This window comes from Monodon monoceros, unplaced genomic scaffold (genome assembly GCF_005190385.1).
Source record: "Monodon monoceros isolate NGI ecotype Baffin Bay Population unplaced genomic scaffold, NGI_Narwhal_1 Super_Scaffold_5, whole genome shotgun sequence".
Classification (NCBI taxonomy): domain Eukaryota; kingdom Metazoa; phylum Chordata; class Mammalia; order Artiodactyla; family Monodontidae; genus Monodon; species Monodon monoceros.
Window position 1 is genome coordinate 62,865,734 of NW_021703782.1, and position 18,364 is coordinate 62,884,097.

General features: G+C 43.9%; 2 protein-coding genes across 2 annotated transcripts in view; one reads left to right on the forward strand and one right to left on the reverse strand.

Moving 5' to 3' along the window:
- PGM5 (phosphoglucomutase 5) overlaps nt 1-7,128 on the forward strand; it is a 191,305-nt gene extending 184,177 nt beyond the window's left edge. The window contains exon 11 of the mRNA XM_029202378.1: nt 5,624-7,128. Coding sequence (XP_029058211.1) covers nt 5,624-5,713 — 90 coding nt within the window. The 3' untranslated portion in view covers nt 5,714-7,128. The remainder of the gene's footprint in view (nt 1-5,623) is intronic.
- A 4,715-nt stretch (nt 7,129-11,843) lies between these two features.
- On the reverse strand, nt 11,844-17,777 carry TMEM252 (transmembrane protein 252). Its single transcript, XM_029203182.1, has 2 exons — nt 17,460-17,777; nt 11,844-14,299 (listed from the first exon to the last, which is right to left on the reverse strand). The coding sequence occupies exons 1-2, from the start codon at nt 17,735-17,737 to the stop codon at nt 14,062-14,064; spliced, it is 516 nt and encodes a 171-aa protein (XP_029059015.1). The 5' UTR covers nt 17,738-17,777; the 3' UTR covers nt 11,844-14,061.
- Nucleotides 17,778-18,364: the final 587 nt, after the last annotated feature.

The window sequence follows — 18,364 nt, forward strand, 5'->3', positions numbered from 1 at the left end:
TAAGGCACCTACTCCTGGTCCAGTCAGCTGTGGCCAAGGAGTGGGATCCTGTGAACAAACAAGGCAACCTAGGCTCTAGCTGGAGCAAGGAATTTGACAGGCACATTCATGGGCGTTCCTTAGGACAGTGGTTCTCAAAGTGTGGTTCCTGGACCAGCATATCAGCATCACCTGGAATTTGTTAGACATGCAGATTCTTGGGCCCCAGCCCAGATGTCCTAAATGAGCAACTCCAGGGGAGGAGTCCAGCAATCTGCATTTTATCAGGCCCTCCAGGTGATTCTGCTACACACTCAAGTTTGAGAACCACTGCCTTAGACTAAGACTGCACACGGACTAAAAATGAATGTTTGGATGAAATCATGAGAGAAAGGTGGTTCATCTTTAACCCAAGAAGGAGTGTTCATGCAAGTTGCCTCTAAGCATCAGGCAAACGTGGCATTTGTTGTAAATCCCTATTTTATGGATGTTGGAATGTCAGTGTTTTATGTTGTTGAATGATCTGCATTCTCCAGGTTTTATTACCTGCCTCAGACCATGAACTAGGATAAGTACTGTCTTCCCCATGCCCTCCTTCCCACATGGATACTTCTCTGACTCTCCTAATGCACAGTCCTCATTGGCACCAGCCAAACCCTGGGCTCCCTCCACAGATTCGAACAAATTTTACTTAATAAGTGATTGTGTTTCTGGTTAGCATTTGTTTTTCTCCAAAAAAAATCAGTTAACTATTTACTTTGAGTCTTGTGACATTCAGATCATTTACACCTCTCCTGTCTATTGCCGGTCAGGGTAAGAAGTTCATTTGTTAGGGGCTTGTTTTTATGGCTCCAGTTTACATGAATGTGAATAAAAACAACAACAATATAGAACAAGAGAGAAGATGAAAAAGAAAGGGAAAGAAGAAACCTCTTTCCTTCCGGGGTGTATGAACAGGTTAAAGCCTAACACAGGGCTAGGACGAGGCTGAGGTTAGCAGGGTGTAGAATTTAAGGGGGTGCCAAAAAATTCAGTACTCAAGATAAATATTGTAATGCAATACTTTAAAAAATCAAAACCAATGCAAAAAAATCCATGATGAGCTAAGTATCAGAATTTGAAATAGAGACAGACTCCATTTCCCTCACTAGGCATATTAACTTGAGATGACAGCAAAAGCCACCCAAACCTCCAAGGTTGAATGGAGCCGCGGTGTGAGTACCCTCGAATGGAGGCATTGCCGATGCCATTTGCTGCAGGATGAGCACTCTCTGTGTCCTACTCTTGAGTGTAGAAAAGCTATGTCAAGCGCTCTAAGAAGCACTGGAATTAGAAAAAAGATGCTATATTTCTAATAGATTATAGTCTCTATTAGTTTATTTGCTTCATTCACCAAGAGTCATCTTGGAACGTCTAATACATTCACAAAACCGGAAATGCTCTTCTCCCCACTGTCCACCTGTTCTTGGTCAGTGGGGATGGCTAATCAGTCCTATCTGACCCCTCATCTGATGTGGGACTGGTCTAGTACAGTGGGATGACGATCCTGCTTTTTCTTTCTCTCTCCTCTTAGGCTCATCTTATCCGCTCTGTTTTTCCTTGTCATTCATGGGTCTCGTGTTCAGAATTGTGTCATGGAAAGAGCAGTAGAGGAAGAATCACTATGTTCTTATCCCAGCTCAACCACCAAACAGATGTGTGACCCTGGGCCAATCGCATCTCCTCTCTGGGCTCAGTTTCCTCATCTGTCACGTGAAAGAATCAAATTACATCATCCCGTGCTCCTCTCTGTTTCTTAAGCTCTGTGTCCAGCTTCTTCTCAGAAATTTCACATCCGCAGCCTTCTAATTTTTCACCCCTCTTCTCACTCCCCAGTCTGAGGGCCTTTCCAATTGCTTCAGAAAAATGAATCTCCCTCTCTCTCCTTTCCATGATGAATGGTTGATGAAATGAGAAAAGTATCTGGGAGTCACACGTACCAAAGCTGTGATTTCTAAAGAAAAACGTGACAGTAAAAATTCGGTACTACTGACCCTCTGGCTCACCCAGAGTGCCCTTCGTGAATGGCCACAGAAGTCTCTATCAGCCTCATCATTTTCTTTTCATCAAACTGACATAGCATCCTTTTATTCCACCAATATTTATTCAATGCCTCCGAAGTAGCAGCACTTTTCTAGCCCTAAATTAGACAAAGCTCGTGCTCTCATGGTGTAACCATTCATTCTAGGCCATGCATTCTGTGTGCACACACACATTCACATGCACACTCAAGCAAGAAAAACAAATACTTTATGATCCTTAAATTATGACTTGAAGCTCCCATTTCACAAGGCTGGCAAAAAATTCAAACTTGGGCACTTTTAGGGATCTCTCCCAGAATTCCCTAGGATCCTACAAGCATCTGAAGACTTTCTGGGTTCCTGAAAAATGTGTGAAAGGACCTCAGTAGTATTCAGTCCATGGTGATCATCACTGATGTTTTTCTTCCCAAACCCTCACGGTCTCTTGAGGGCAGATTGTTCCACAGCTTCTGTGTCAGGCTGGCCTGGAACTCTGCTCAGGGTGGGAGTTCCCATGTTCAAGGTCTTCCTCATAGAGAATTTCCAAAAATGTGTTTCCTTCCTTTCAGTTTGCATAATTACCATGGAAGCCTTCTTCTCTGACATGGTCAGGATAAGGGACAGGTACTTAATTCACTACTCCAAAAAGAGAGTTAAAAGGGGTAATTAAATGTACACATATCTTGACCATTCTATTTTTTAGCACAAAACATATAAATGTATGTTTGTTTGTCAATCTTTTAATTTTGGTCCAACACCTTTTCTTTGAATATGAGCATACTCTTTGGTGTTGTGATTATCTTTCTACAAAAGATTCCCACTCATAATTCATCCTCTGTAATGTTCACCTTTAATTTCTTTATTGTCAGTGGGAACTTAAGGCCACTTGTGAGGCAATCTGCAAAAAGAACTTTCTATACTTTAAAAAATTCTCCCCAGTACTTTACAGCATCTCACTCACATCTAATTGGACAGGCATGGCTAATCACCATTATCTAACTCTTTCCAAAACATTCAACTTAATTTTCATAGAAAGAACTCTTCCTATTTATTCTCACATTTCCGTGGTTTACATATAATTTAATAAATTCATAGTTTCAATAACAAGTACAACAGGCATTAACATATTTAGGAACAAACGTAACTGACTCCTAATAAGCACGTAACTGCTAGAGGCAGAAGTAGGTGAGCATGTTAGAGAGTCATCTGTTGGTCACAGACGTCCAGTGTGCAGTGGACCTCAGTCAGGATGGTTTACAGAAGAAATGGGCACCATAGGTTCATCTGTAGCGTTCAGCAGAGATCAGTTAACAGAACACCTGCAGTGTTTACAGTATCGGTTACAACTGTGCTCCCTTACCCTCTTGCCAATAGGTACCACCACTTAAAGGTAAGGAGTAGAAAATCCTTAATCTTGAAACTTACAATGCTGTCAAACAAAATAGGTCTTAATTTTCGGTTTTAAAAAAAGTGAGGGTTAGGGTTAGGGTTTCAAATTCAGTTTCACTGCATTTTCTTAAATTGATAGGATATTTTAGCTTTATTCATCCTCCAGGGCCTCAAAGTGATTGATTTTAGCTTTATTCTCTTCCTCTGTCCTCACTTTACCTCTCTTATAGGTGTTATGTAGACTTAGATAGCCGAAAAGGGGGGAAGAAGGAAAGAGGGGAGAGAAGACAGGAAGAGGAGGAAAGCTAATACTCTGACATCTATACAAAGTGGGTGCTTGGCCCTTAAAGAATCCAGATGCTGCCCTGTGGGCATCCTGTGGAACAGGGCCTGGCAAAATGTGCCAGTGGAAAAGTTTTCTGGGCACCGGTTGGGTTATTAAAAGGAAAAGAAATGCTTCTGTTTCTGTGTATCAAGTTTATGGACGTGGAACCAGAAGGAAGCAGCATTTGCTTGTGTAGTTGTGAAAAGGCTCTAGATTTTCATCTCTCTTCTGGCTTCCAAGATTACATCTGTGCTGCTTCACCTCGTCATCTTTATAGAGTGAGATAATGTAATACATTTAGCCATAAATGTATTAAACTATGAGACTTGCTGCTAGAGGATTCTTTCCAAAGCACAGTTCTGACAGTGTCATCTTTTAGCTCAGAAACCTCCAACATCTCCCCTTACCTAATGAATTAAAACCTTACACTTGGCCCTGGTGGTTAGGTCTCTCCAAACAAGTCTTGCTCACTTATGGCTCAGGAATGCCCTGTGTCCACACTCCACTCAGGACAACTGGGCTACTTGTGCTTCTGGAGCCCTGGGTGTTTGCTTGGGCCCTTGCTGTCTGATTAGAATGCATGCATTCCCTCCGTCCCTCTATCTGTTAGGAATACGTGAAGGTTGCAAGTAATAGAATCTTTGTCTCCCCTCCAGAAATACAGGTTTTATTTTCCTCAATATGATATCTTTTTTCCCCTTATGCCAGTATTTCCCAAACTTCTTTTCTGCCAGTACCCCTATATTAGTATTCGTCTTTAAATGGACTTAAGTTTGTTTTTAGTTAAATCTATTTTTTTATTCTAGAAAGCTTACATCAGTGCTCTCCATGGAAAAAACAGTATCCCTAGGTAAACTCCCTTGACAAATAAAACAGCATCCCTTGATAAATAAAATTCATCATAAAAAATAAATGCAATAAAAAATACAATGATATTACCTTCTATCTAGGTAACTCTTGCCTGAGGCATGCCCTGTCCTGGTAAAAGTGTTAAAGATTGGCAGCAAATAGATTTTCTCTTTGATGAAATTAGGAGGATTGAAGAAGAATGGAAAATAGACTGACTTTCTCAGTGTTCCGGTGCCATGCCCATGCACCATCTAAAATCATCTCCTGCACCACCTAAAATCAGCTTGAGTGGTGTGTGCTCTCACTTTGGGAAACGCTGTCTGAGTCTCATGAAATGATGAGCAGCTAAAGGGCAAGACGTGATTCTCACTCCCCTTCATGTCCTTCACCTTTCCAAGAATCTATTCCCTAGGCCTCCAAACCTCCCCACCTCCTTCTAGGGGACGCTGAGGTGCCCCATGAGCCACTGTGTTATGTGATGGGAAGAAATGAGCAGTTATTCTCTGCAGTGCTAGCTGATGGATTGGTCTGTCTTCTCCAAAACATCAGGAGAGTAGGTTCATCAGGTCCATGGACTTAGGATGTAGAATGAGTGTTTCTCCTCAAGTTCACGCACGTGTGTGTGGCAGGGGGGGTGGGGGGGGGCGGGGGGCGGGGCGGGTATGTGTTGGGGAGGGAATGTAGCAGAGGAAGACTGTGGGGTTTTCTGAACTTCCTTGATTCACGGCGCTCTGTTCCCGAAATGCTTCAATACTCTCGTAGTTGGGTTGTGCAGGTTCCTGTCTTAGAGCAGTGTGTTTGGGAGCCAGGTAAGACTTTGGAGATCAACTGCTGCCTCTCCTCTCCCTAATCCCCCCGCCCACTGAGTCTCCTCTTGCGGAAGAGGAAACCAGGGACCAGCGAACAGCTGTCCAGATCCACAAACCAGAACTGAATCCAGATGCTTGGAATAGCAACCCATCCCTGCGGCCCTCCTGTGACTGACTCGAGTTGTTCACAGACTTTCTTCCTCCTTTTCCAGGCAGTGCTAAGCCCTCTCATAGCCATCGCGCTGAAAATATCCCAGATTCACGAGAGAACCGGCCGGAGGGGCCCTACTGTCATCACCTGAACGGAGGACAGATCACTTACCACAGCCAAAAGAACGCGCTCGGCGGGGGACGCTTCACTCATGCCTTCTTGCTACCTGTTTGTGCCTCTTATGACTTTGAAAAAAAAACAAAGGTTGATTTGGTGGTGGGCGGGGTAGGTGGGGAAAGAAACAAATGTCTGTTTTGTTTGGGTTTTAGTCAGTTTCTGCAAATGCAACAGGGTCTTCCGTTGTCTCTGAAAGCTGCACTGTCATCTGATATCTTGCTTTATCACACAAGGGAACCTGCCCTTTTGAGAGAGAATCAGTGGGCTGGGAATAGTCAGGGCATCTGTGCATCATTGGTGTCAGGTGAGAGAAGGTTCTGGAATAGCGGAGGAGCGTGCAATGCCAGAAGTCAGCTGACCCTGAGCCCCAGGTGCTCCCGGACAGACCTAAGAAGGATCTCCTCAGCAGCGGGAGGATTTAACTTTTCATCCCAGGTCAGGTCTCCCATGGGTGAAAGTTGTAGAACTCCTAATAGCCCACCTCATGCCCACCAACCACCTGATGGCCACTCACCCTCCTTCCCATCTCCAAAGTCCCCATGCCACCCCCTTCACATCTTCAAGAGCTTTCTACAAACCACAATGACACACTTTCAACAAAACATATCAAAGGGTGTTTTTCTCTCTTATTTTGTAAATAATATCAATACTAGCTATTAAGCAGGCTGCATTCCTTCAAATTCAGCCATTCATTACACAGGTGGGAGGTCATTTCTTAGCAGGACTCTGAGAATGAATGCTGAACATTTTCGGGCCCCGCCTTGATTATATCACGTGGGTTGGTACATGAGTTGATACTAATTCCTGCTGAGAAGGCAAAATACCACCATGTTGGCTGTCTCTCTGACTTTCTCACTCTGCTAACTTATCTCCCAATAAGGGCCTGTTTTCATGCACTTGTTTGGACACAGTTCAGATCTTACTGGTCATGGCTGTAAAAGGAGACAGTGAAATGCTGTAAAAGTAGGAGATGAAGTGGATGCTGGAAGAGAACCTTGCTGGTGGCACAGTGATGGGCCTGATGAGATGGCAGGGAGGGTGGGGTCCCCTGCTGGAAAGCAGAGGGTCACAGCTGGCTTTATTTGCCCAGAAAAAAGATATTGTGTTCCTGGCAGCCTCCGTCAGTCCTCAGCCAGAACCCTGGGCGCACAGGACCTGTTTGCATATGTTTTGCTTCCTTGGGAACGCACCCACTTATCATGTCATTGGCACAGATAACATGGTGCGCTTTGACCGTTCAGAAATGCATTATTGCTGTAGTCAAGATTAGGGCAAGCAGGGAGACATTCCCAGCAAGGTATTTGTTTCCATTTTCTATCTATGCTTCTGTCAGAAACTTGCTAGGACCTTTAGCAGCTAATAAAAAAGAAATTTCTGATTTCAACCTTACACAAGAATTGTGGATTTTTGCTTAGTTGTTTGTCTTGCCATTTGAGAAACTCCAGTAGTGGTCACTCTTCTGATAAGTCTGCCTTGCAGAACACTTGCAAGGTGTTCATCATTATGAACATTATGATCTCGGGAATTTAGTAAATAAATGGAACAGAGAAGGCAAAGTGCTCAAAACTGCCTTTGGGCGTCAGAAGAAACGAACGTGGCATCTAATCTTTCATCACAAGTGTCTTGATTTAAAAATAATAGTAGGGTGGCTTTGAGCTGAGATTCTAAGGAACGAGTTATGAAGTTTATCAGCAATGGAATACAACTTGCCTTGTGGCTTTGGTTCTCATCATCTTTAAAGTGGAGATCCATGGGACTTCCCTGGTAGCGCAGTGGTTAAGAATCTGCCTGCCAGTGCGGATTCGAGCCCTGGTCCGGGAAGATCCCGCATACTGCGGAGCAACTAAGCCCGTGTGCCACAACTACTAAGCCCGCGTGCCACAACTACTGAAGCCCACATGCCTAGAGCCCGTGCTCTGCAACAAGAGAAGCCATCGCAATGAGAAGCCTGCGCACCACAGCGAAGAGTAGCCCCCGCTCACTGCAACTAGAGAGAGCCCACGCTCAGCAACGAAGACCCAACCCAGCCAAAAATAAATAAACACATGTATTAAAAAAAAAAAAAAAAAAGAAAGTGGAGGTTGATGACAGCACAACTAGATACACTCAGGCTTAGACAGCTAAGCCTATTTTTCAATATTTTTTCTCAAGTTGCTGAACTTTTCATCATGTCGAACTTTGAAGTTCAAATGTAAATTAATCGTCATTTTAAAATCCTGTTTCTTTATTTCAGTATGGAGTCATGTGTGTCCAGCAACACAAATATAATTCATTCATTCAGCAAACAACAGTTGAACGACTGCTGTGTGCAGAGTCCTGGGTTTCTTCGGTGCAGCAAACGGATGCATAAAATATTATCCCTGCTTCTGTGAGTTTGTAGTTTGGGAACGGGAGGCTATGGCAAACGTGCACAATGAATCAGGTAGACATGAAGGTTACAGCAGCGGCAGAAGCTGTGGGAACACACAGAGAGACTGACTCAGAGATGGAAGGCACTAGCACCTAAGGGATTTCCCAGAGAGTGGAGTTTCCTGGGCCTGGTAACCATTTCTATAATTTCACCAAGGGTGAATGTAGCAAGAACAAAGACTAGAAGTGGAGGGGTAGGATGGCTGGAGAAGAGGCTTGCTTTGGGTCTAGTGAGAGGTTGGCTTGCATGAGTGGGGCTGAAGCAGACACAACGTTACAAATATCAGACGAAGCAAATTCTTGGGCCCAGCTGCGGAAAGAAGCAGCTGCACAGCCACCTATTTTTACGGAGCTTTTTCTCAGCGAGGTTGCAAAAGGGAAGGTCCTCTAGTGGCTCAGGACACAGCCTGCCTCTGGAACCTGCTTCAGATCACACTGCCAAGGTATGAATTCTGCTTTACATAAAAGTCAAGCTTCTCTTGCTGAGCTATACATGCACATCCTCTTGCCTTACCCTCGGGAGAAGTGAAAGACAGGAAGTCACCCTTCTGCACATAATGTTCTTTGGTTCTTAAAGACAGAGCTTCAGCCACCAGTCTCTCTTAGGAGTAGATGACTGGAGAGGTCCACGAATGTCGTGGGGACCACAGGAGAGAATCGTGGGAGGGACTGTGGATAGAGTATGGCAGCTGTCAGGCCACTCCTGTGACCGGCTAGGATTGAGGTGTCCACTCACTGCACCACGTGCTTCCAGAGCAATGACAAGCACCAGTGTATATAATGCAGTGATTCCCAAAGAGGGCAGTGCCGCTACCCTCCCAGGGAGTGTTTGGAAATGTGTGTGTATGTGTGCCAGGGAGGCGCTTAGTGGGAGGGGACCGAGGATGTGAAATCTGCTGTGTTAGCCAGTCCCCTAGATCAAAAAGTTGTTTTGCCTCATCTATGATTCTTGAGTTTATTGACTGACCTTGGAAATGGATAGACAGCCATTATGAAAATGAGATCCTTTATCAATCTTACTGATCCAAGGTGCAGCCTACATCTACCGTATTCTTGGTGCAAATAGTGCCGCGTGATGTTGCAGGCTGAAGGGCTTGCACAAGACATGAAGGCTTTCTGCACAGGAAGCTTCAGATGGATGGCCAATCCCATGGTGGCACAATGGGCTGACGGTTGGCCACACTGAGCCAGTGTTCTCTGCGGGTAATACAGGCAATGACAGGGTTAATGGCATGGCGACTTCTGATTGGCCAGCGTGGCTCAGTGTGAGGCACAGGATTTACCTTGGCAACACATCCATCAGCCACGGCCTGTGGCGGGTGTGGGGAATTTGAAATGCACCTGCGGGAACTGGTAGTGATATAACAGATGACTCCATTTTATTGCTTGATTACCCACCGGCTACTCGCCAAACACGTGGACCCTGATATCCCAGACACCTGCCTTGAAGAGATTTCCATTCCTGAGTGGTGAAGGGGCTGAGACATCACGCGCCTTTGGAAATGAGGTAACTCCCAGTAAATCAGTCTTTGGCCCTTCAGAAGTTACAAACAGCAAGAGATTATCCGAGGCGGCAGAGCTTAGCAGAATCCCTGCTCCACTCCGACCAGCTGGAAACGTCGTCAGTGGACGGTTCATGCGGCTGCCGACCCACTTGGTACGTGCATCAGCCTAAGTTGTCATGTCACGGAGCATAGAATATGGTGAAGGGATGCGGTATAAACCCATGTCTTTATCATCTTCCCATGTCTTTAAGCACCTAGTGTGTGCCTTACAAAACAGGTGGGCTGGGGAGGTACCTCACCAAAGACAGTGTGCTTAAGTAGAATCTTAAAGGATGGATACGAGTGGGAGATTTTGAGTGGAGGGGCCCAAAGTATACACTCTACATTTCAGGTGTGCAAAAGATGCGGCACAGTGGGTTCTGTAACTGACCTTGTCATGCTCATCTTCTGGGGGTGGAGGTGGCTTCTTAGACGGGATAAGATAAAACACTGGACAGTCATCACCTCTGAGAATTTCCCTTCCCTTGTTGACATGTGAGCCCCCCACCCCGCCGTTCACATTTCAGAGGAGGCAACGGGTAAAGACTGCACTTTCTCATAGTCTAAGTGCCCGGCCTGCCATTCACAGAATTGTGGTTCTCAATTCATAACCATTAAATTGATCGTAAACTTCAGGAGGAAGAGGGGATACAATGTCTACTTCCCCTGAGTGAATCTTCCAGGGGTGGCCAATGAATTTTCATTAATCACAACAGGACACTTTTTGTTTTTTTTTACTTTTCATTTTATATTGTATAGCCGATTAACAATGTCATGATAATTTCAGGTGCAGAGCAAAGCGACTCCACCATACATATACATGTATCATTCTCCCCCAGATTCCCCTCCCATCCAGGCTGCCACATAACATTGAGCAGAGTTCCCTGTGCTATACAGCAAGTATTTGTTGGTTATCCTTTTTAAATATAACAGTGTGTACATGTCAATCCCAAACTCCCTAACTATCCCTCCCCTCCACCCTTCCCCCCACCCCGTAACCGTAAGTTCATTCTCTAAGTCTGTGAGTCCGTTTCTTTTTGTAAATATGTTCATTTGTATCACTTCTTCTTAGATTCTGCATATAAACGATATCATACGATACTTCTCTTTCTCTGTCTGAGTTACTTAACTCAGTATGACATCTCTAGGTCCATCCATGTTGCTGCACATGGCATTATTTCATTCTTTTTTATGGTCGAGTAATATTCCATCGTATATATGTACCACTTCTTCTTTATCCATTCCTTTGTCAATGGACAATTTGGTGGCTTCCATGTCTTGGCTGTTGTAAACAGTGTTGCAATGAACGTTGGGGTGCACGTATCTTTTCGTACCATGTTTTTCTCCGGATATATGCCCAAGAGTGGGATTGCAGGGTCATATGGTAGTTCTATTCTTAGTTTTTTAAGGAATCTCCATACTGTTCTCCATAGTGGCTGTACCAATTTACATTCCCACCAACAGTGTAGGAGGGATCCCTTCTCTCCACACCCTCTCCAGCACTTATCGTTTGTGGATTTTCTGATGATGGCCATTTTGACTTGTGTGAGGTGATCATCTCATTGTAGTTTTGATTTGCATTTCTCTAATCCTTAGCGACGTTGAACACCTTTTCGTGTGCCTCTTGGCCATCCGTATGTGTTCCTTGGAAAAATGTCTATTTAGGTCTTCTCCCCATTTTTTGACTGGGTTGTTTGTTTTGATGATATTAAGCCACATGAGCTGTTTGTAGATTTTGGAGACTAATCCCTTGTCGGTCACATCATTTGCAAATATTTTCTCCCAATCTGTGGGCAACAGGACACTTTTGTCTGACTCGCCCAGTGGGTTTTAATTGGTAGGCCTCTCAAAGGCAGGATTTGTTGTGGGTAGTAACCATGTTTCTGATGCTTGCTTCAGAGTACATTTGTTTTTTTTAAAAAAAAGGCAATAAATGTCTCTTAGTCGTATTTCTTTGTGAAAGGCACATGGCTCATTTTCTGACTCAATAGTTGATGTTCAATGATGTTAGGCTCTGCAAAAAGATTAACTCATCTGGATGCTGTGTTCCACATGGAGAATAAAATTTTGACTTACGCTCCTCTATTGATTTTTTTTCTGATACAAAACAGCAAAAAAGGGGAAAGTTTAAGTACAAAATTTATTGCAGGAAAGAGATTAAAACAATTTTCTTATGTAAACCAAAATTACATTTGTCTCACATGACTACCAGTAGTTGGAAAAACCATCTATTACAGATTCAAACTCTGGACGATAGCCCGGTTATAGAGCTTGTTCAGGTCAGTGAATGTGCTCAGACCCCAAGGAAAATTTCAGGATAACCATCTAAGTAGAGGAATAGAAAGAGATGACAAGAGAGAAATAATAAATCGCCTTGCTAATAAATGACCGCCTTCCTGTTGGACAACCACGAGTGACCTTCATGTCCAGTTATGTTCTTGATGTCAAGGATTCAAATCACAGATGCCCAAAGTCCTGCTTTGTGTAAAGGAACCAGGATTTCCTTTTATGGCTTCCTGTGTATTTGTCAGGACATGCTTCATCTGAGCACTCAGCAATAACAGGGAAGCACTCAGGCTACAGAGGCCCCATCCTATCTCTACAACCCTTATCCTCTTGAAAGCTCTCCATCCTTCCCACCGCTGTCCAAAGCCCTCCTGTGCCCGTTCACCAAGGCTGTCTGTTATCATTAGGAACCATCTTTCATCAACAGTATAAGAATCAGATGAAAGGAAATTACACCAGGAGGTGAGGGCCAAGCTCCTAGGCAGAAAACGGAGAGCTTATTTACATTTTAAAAGAGCAGCCAGACTGTTAACCCTAAAGCAACCTTTGCTGCCTCTCTTTAAGATAGTGCTGCAACCCTGGGGCTCCACTTCCTGTTAGGGCCCACTTCCTCAAGTGGGAGACAAGTCCAAACTGTTCCCTGGGAGGAGGAAGTAGGACAGGATTAGCACAACCTAGCACAAAAGTGTGAAGTCAATATGTCTTCCCATGCCCCCTAGGAACCTTTCTTCACCCTCCTGGAAATAACTGTATGTTGTTGGAAAGGTTTCTTAACTTCTCAAAGTCTCGATTTATGCATCTGTAAAATGGGAATAACCATAGCACTTATCTCTGAAGGCTATAGTGAGGGCTAAATAAAAAGCGTAAAAAGTTCATAACACAGTGCCTGTGATATAAAAGGCATTCCCCAATTGTTAGATATTAATCCCAACATAAAGTCCTCACTTGATGGGGGAGGAAACCGAGGCCCAGAGAGATGAAGGTTTTTGCTCAAGCTCTAAAGCATCAGGCTGCATCTCCTCCCACCATTCTGCCACCTGATTTGTCCTCTTGTATTGAAACTTATAATAAGATATAATGAAGCTGACGAGGAATCACTGGGCTTTAAAATAAATGTCCTAAGTCTAAAAGTGCCTGGATCTGTATCTTGAGACACAAAGAATTTTCTGTTAATGATTAAGGTACTACAATATAGTCTCCTTTCTTTCAAATCCTAGAGATTTACAGGGGAGTTCTCTGAAATATATGTGTATTTTAAAACTTTTCAAGATTTATGTCCAATTCTGTATTAATACAACCTATGGCTAGTACAAATTCTTTTTTTCCTGAATCCTGTGTATGATGAATTTTTAAGTATTCTCTTTATTCAACTTGAGTCTCTAAGAAATCTTATCATATATGCTTGTACAACCATCCGTTCTTAAAATACTCATTTAAGATTTTGTACTTGAACCATTTTGAAAGCAAATAGTGAAATCACTTTCCTTTCACATAGAAATAGAATACACATATTTAAAATAAAGTCATTCAAAATAACATTCATGGGTTCCAGAGGCAAATCTCTTACAGTGTGAATTACTGTGTCACTCTGGTAATACGGTAAATGAGGATAACTTCAAAGCCAGCCAGCAGAACCCACAATTTAAATGATAATGCCCCTTCATTGCCAGCATGCTTTCCCTTTGTGATTATTGGTAATGCAGTACATGAAGGTACGTGGTGTCCAAGCAGCATCTATTCCACCCTTTTGGGGGTCTAGGTGATGGGAGAGGAGTTGAGAGAGCAGAAAAGCTCTCCGTGGAGCAGAGCTCTCACAACACTTTTGCAGTCCAAAAGTTCACCTGGGTTGAGATCCTTTAAAACGTTTGCCTGGTGCCGACCACACCCTTCCAGGGCTCCGCTCTGCCCTTGCAGGCCAAGCACGTGTGCGGAATTGCATTGCTGTCACACGCAGCATCCCCTCTGCAGACTCTCATGTGGGATCACTGATGTGGCTTTTCCTCCCACAGTCCCTGCCTGGGTTTATTACTAGCAGCTGCATCCCATGAGGGTGCGTCATGAGGGCTGGAGAGCTTCCCCTGCTTCAGCACTCTTGGTTTTGCCTTTCAGCATCCTGCAGTGGCGTTGCTGCCTCCACCCTGTCTGCTACAGACTCGTCATAGGATGGTGGGGCCTCCGGGTGGGCATCGCCTTCATCCTCAAATTCGAGGCCCATCTCTGTATACGGAGGTGGAGGAACACCCGAGGTCTCTTGCTCTGCAGGACAGCCTTGCTTTTCAGCATCAAGACTCTCTTCATAAGCAGGAGGGTAAAAATCTGGCCTGGGGGACAAAATGCCACAAACATACATGTGTTATTTAAGCGGTTCATGCCAAAGAGGCATATGTCTGCCTCTCTTAAATCACATCGTGTGAAGTTAAACTGTTAAGAAACATTGATTCTGAAACAGATGTTCTTCCCTGGCATCACCAGTTTTTTAAAAATGTGCTGCTCTTCCAGCAAAACCCTCTTTATCAGCCGTTGGACGTGTGCCTCTATACTCATCTTTTTCCAGACTATTCCCTCTCTCTTACTCATTGGAACCAGGGACTTTCAGTGTGAGATCCTTGGCAGGGGTAGGGGACATGGGGGCCTTGACTGTGGAGCATCTCTCTATCCAGTTATTTAGTTCATTCACATTTTTGTCCCCATTCACACACATCCTCTTCTACTCGATTGCACTCACTGTCTCAGATCCTCACAACCAACAAAATGGTGAATGAAAACCAGCTCCATGAAGATTCCAGAACTATATCAGATGCTTCTCTCTTTCCTATCACTCTTTGAATCAGCTAGGCCGCCCTTCCGCCGCCATACTTATTTCTCAAACTATTTCAACTGACAACTTTATGTAGATTTCAGTCGTGGTCCTTTCCATGCCAACAGGCCAATGGCTAAAGGAGCCGTTCATGCCAGAGCTGATGTACACTCATTGGTAATTTTGCCCAGTGTTGCTAATTGCTAAATCCTCTGGCCTCTCCGTCGTGAATGGGATTGGGGGTGGCGTGGAGGTGAAGAAGCGGGAGGGTGAGCTTGATTTAGTTGTGTATTTATAGAGTGAGTCTTTCCAGTGCCTACAGGGAGTGTTTGTGGTATGTAACCACAACAGAACAGGGACTGCCATTTGTAGCCACAGCTCTATTCCAATGTTACCAGGCCCAAAACCAAACAGCTGAAGGAGCTATTTACTGTACAGCATAAATCTCAGCCTTCACTCAGAATAGCCAAGGCTGTGCCATGGGGCACATGTGTAAAGGCACTGAAGACAGAAAGTTGAGCTGTTCCCTGGAGTGATTTGAGAGGCTCCAGGATGACTGCTGCCTGCCCCCATGTCCCATCTACTTCTCCCATCCCCCAGCCTCCCCACACTGCTTCGCTTTCCCAGTGTCCTGAATTCCACCATTGCAGACCCCTTTGGGTACCCATTTTGAATGCAAATCCTTCTGAGAAATGTAACTTAACCATTTACTGACTTACTAGCCATTCTGAGTGGGCTGGGCATCTATTAGATGCAGCAGAGAGAGGCAGTAAAAGGGAGGTGTCGTGATACCATAGTTTAAAGTATTTCAGCACAGACAGTGCAATATTATGCATGTGTTAGTAAATTAAGCTACATCCTAAAGGCAATCAGTTATTCTTATCAGGAATTCACACTCTGGAGGCAATCATCTAACATTTATACCAAAAGAAAGAAAGAAAGAAAGAAAACCATCACTCTAGAAGCATCTTCTACAATCACTTCAGTTATCTTTAATTTTTTATCAAACCCAGAGACCTTGCAGTTAGTGTAAGAAACATTGGAAATGGGTTTTGGTCATTGTAATTAGTATCTTATTAATTAGCATAATCATGTCAAAAATCAACTGTCATGGGTAAAAATCACTTATATTCAAGGTACATGGAGTAGCTAAAATATTGTTTGGTTAAAAAGTTCGTTCGGGGTTTTCCATAAGATGTTACAGAAAAACCTGAACAAACTTTTTGGCCGACCCAATATTTTAGATGAAGAGAATAAAAGAATTTATGGAGTCTTGCAGACTATACCTTAAGGATGATGCCTGAGGTTTTATCCCTAAATGATTCCATGTTCAGCCAAAAATTAGGAGATTTTTGGTTGTCCAATACTTACCATAAGGTTAACTGAAATTTTTTTATTGTGGTAAAGTACATATAACATAAAATTTACCACTTTAGCAATTTTAAGTGTACAGTTCAATGGTATTAAATACATTCACATCGTTTTGCAGCCATCACCATTATCCATCTTCAGAACTTTTTCATCATTCCAGACTGAAACTCTGTACTCATTAAACAGTAACTCTCCATTCCCTCCTCCCGTGGCACCTGGTAACCACTGCTGTACATTCTGTCTATGAATCTGACTGCTCTAGGTACCTCATATAAGTGGAATCATATAATATTTGTCTTTTGGGCTTATTTCTGGCCTATTTCACTTAGCGTATTGTCTTCAAGGTTCATTCATGTTATAGCTGCATCAGTATTTCCTTTCTTTTTAAGGATGAATAATATTCCATCTTTTGTACGTACCATATCTTGTTTATCCATTCATCCACTGATGGATATACGGGTTGTTTCCACAGTTTGGCTGTTGTGAAGAATGCTGCTACGAACACTGGTGTACAAATATCTGTTCAAGTCCCTGCTTTCAGTTATTTTGTCTATATACCCAGAAGTGGAATTGTTAGATCAAGTGGTAATTTTATATTTAATATTTTTAGGATCCTCCGTACCACAGAGCAGCTGCACTATTTTGCATTCCCACCAGCAGTGCACAAGTTTTCCAGTTTTTCCACATCCTTGCTAACCTTGTTGTTTTCTGCTTTTTTGATAATAGCCATCCTAATGGGTATGAGGTAGTAAGGTTAACCAATTATTACCTCTGGAATATGAGTGCCTTGTCTCAGGGAAATCTTTCATGCAATGTGTGATCAGAACACCTAAGAGTACAGAAAGCTGGGTCTTCACTGAGTTCACGAAGAGATTATATGGCTGATTTTATGCTTGCTTGCTCATTTGTTGCGTGACAGAATTTGGTCTGGGACTTGCTTTCCTTACAACCTGGTAGCCAGGTTATGAGGAATGACTAACCATCACCTGCCTGTAAGGACAGCTCCCATGATACAACAAAAGAAAATGAGTTTGGCCTCTTAAATTGGCTTTGGTGTGTTTTTCAGTGGTGATGGGAGAAGGGTGGTTATTCTCTGGCATAAACTCCCTCTACTTCATAGTTTTCCCCAGAGGCAGCACCATTCTTCCTAATGTCTAATCCCAGAGTAATTCCCTGACAATAAAGCTTCAGTTGTAGACACATAGCCCCATGGGACGTGTAAGTTGCTCGCCAGTGGATTAGAAGTCATTGACCTTTTCCGGAACTCAGCCCCACCTCAGTGCTCCCCAGTCCTCTGGCTTCTCAGCACGTACCTGTCCACTGTGGCCAGGGGCAGGGCCCCCTGAGCACCGTACTGTCTGAGCACACGGCTGAACACCCCTTTGCTTTCACTGGCCTGGTGGTAGGTGCTCCAGAAAATTCCACTCAGAAGGATCACAAACCCCAGAGGCAGAAGCAAATAGGCCAGGATCAGGTTCCCCTGGCAGTTGAACAGGGAGCCCGAGGAAATGAAGAAGGCCCCCAGGCAGATCATCAGGAAGCCCGTCAGAAGGGCAAAGGCACAGAGAACTAGACAGGTTCTGTTCTGCATCCCTGCTCCTTTGGAACCCAGCTTCCTGACCCTGCCACTCCCCTGCTTCCCCTGCTCAGAGAGAATGCTCTCATTAGCCAGCTGTCAGCTTTATATGCTCTGGGACCAACTGGCCTTTGGACAATTAAATGAAGCAGGCACTTAGAAGCTATTCATTAACTATTGAAAGTAACTGTAATATCCTTGGATGATTAACCTAAAAACGCAGCATTGTGTACTGCAGGAAGGCGTGGCATAGCTCTCTTGCTCTTCTGAGCTGAATGGGACCCTAGGCTGACCCCAGTTATTTGAGGGAAGGTCTCCCATCCTTTGATTAAAAGGGTCTCTTGATTCCCCTGCGGGTGATTCCAAACTAATGCTAGAGAAATTAGCATTCCTTGCTGAACCCTTTTCTTTGTGGTTTGGCAGGGAGTCCTTTCCTAATTGCTTCTTCCTTTTTCTGTCCTAAAAAGATAATTGTTAAGCCTCTTACCATATTTGTCTTGCTTCTCTCAGTGATTCTCCCTTTATTGCCCTCACTTTATAATGTTGGAAAGATTCCATGAAAAAAGCCGAGGGGTGAACTCCCTGATTCAAAGGGGAGTGTCAGCAGGAGGGGGAAGAAAGTGCTATGGAGAAGGATTGTAA

What these genes read in the sequence shown, in the direction of transcription:
- TMEM252 (XM_029203182.1), bottom strand. Translation starts at nt 17,737, where the DNA reads ATGCAGAACAGAACCTGTCTAGTTCTCTGTGCCTTTGCCCTTCTGACG. An exon ending in CCCCTGGCCACAGTGGACAG is followed by an intron (nt 14,300 to 17,459) that starts GTACGTGCTGAG and finishes TTTGTCCCCCAG; the next exon opens with GCCAGATTTTTACCCTCCTG.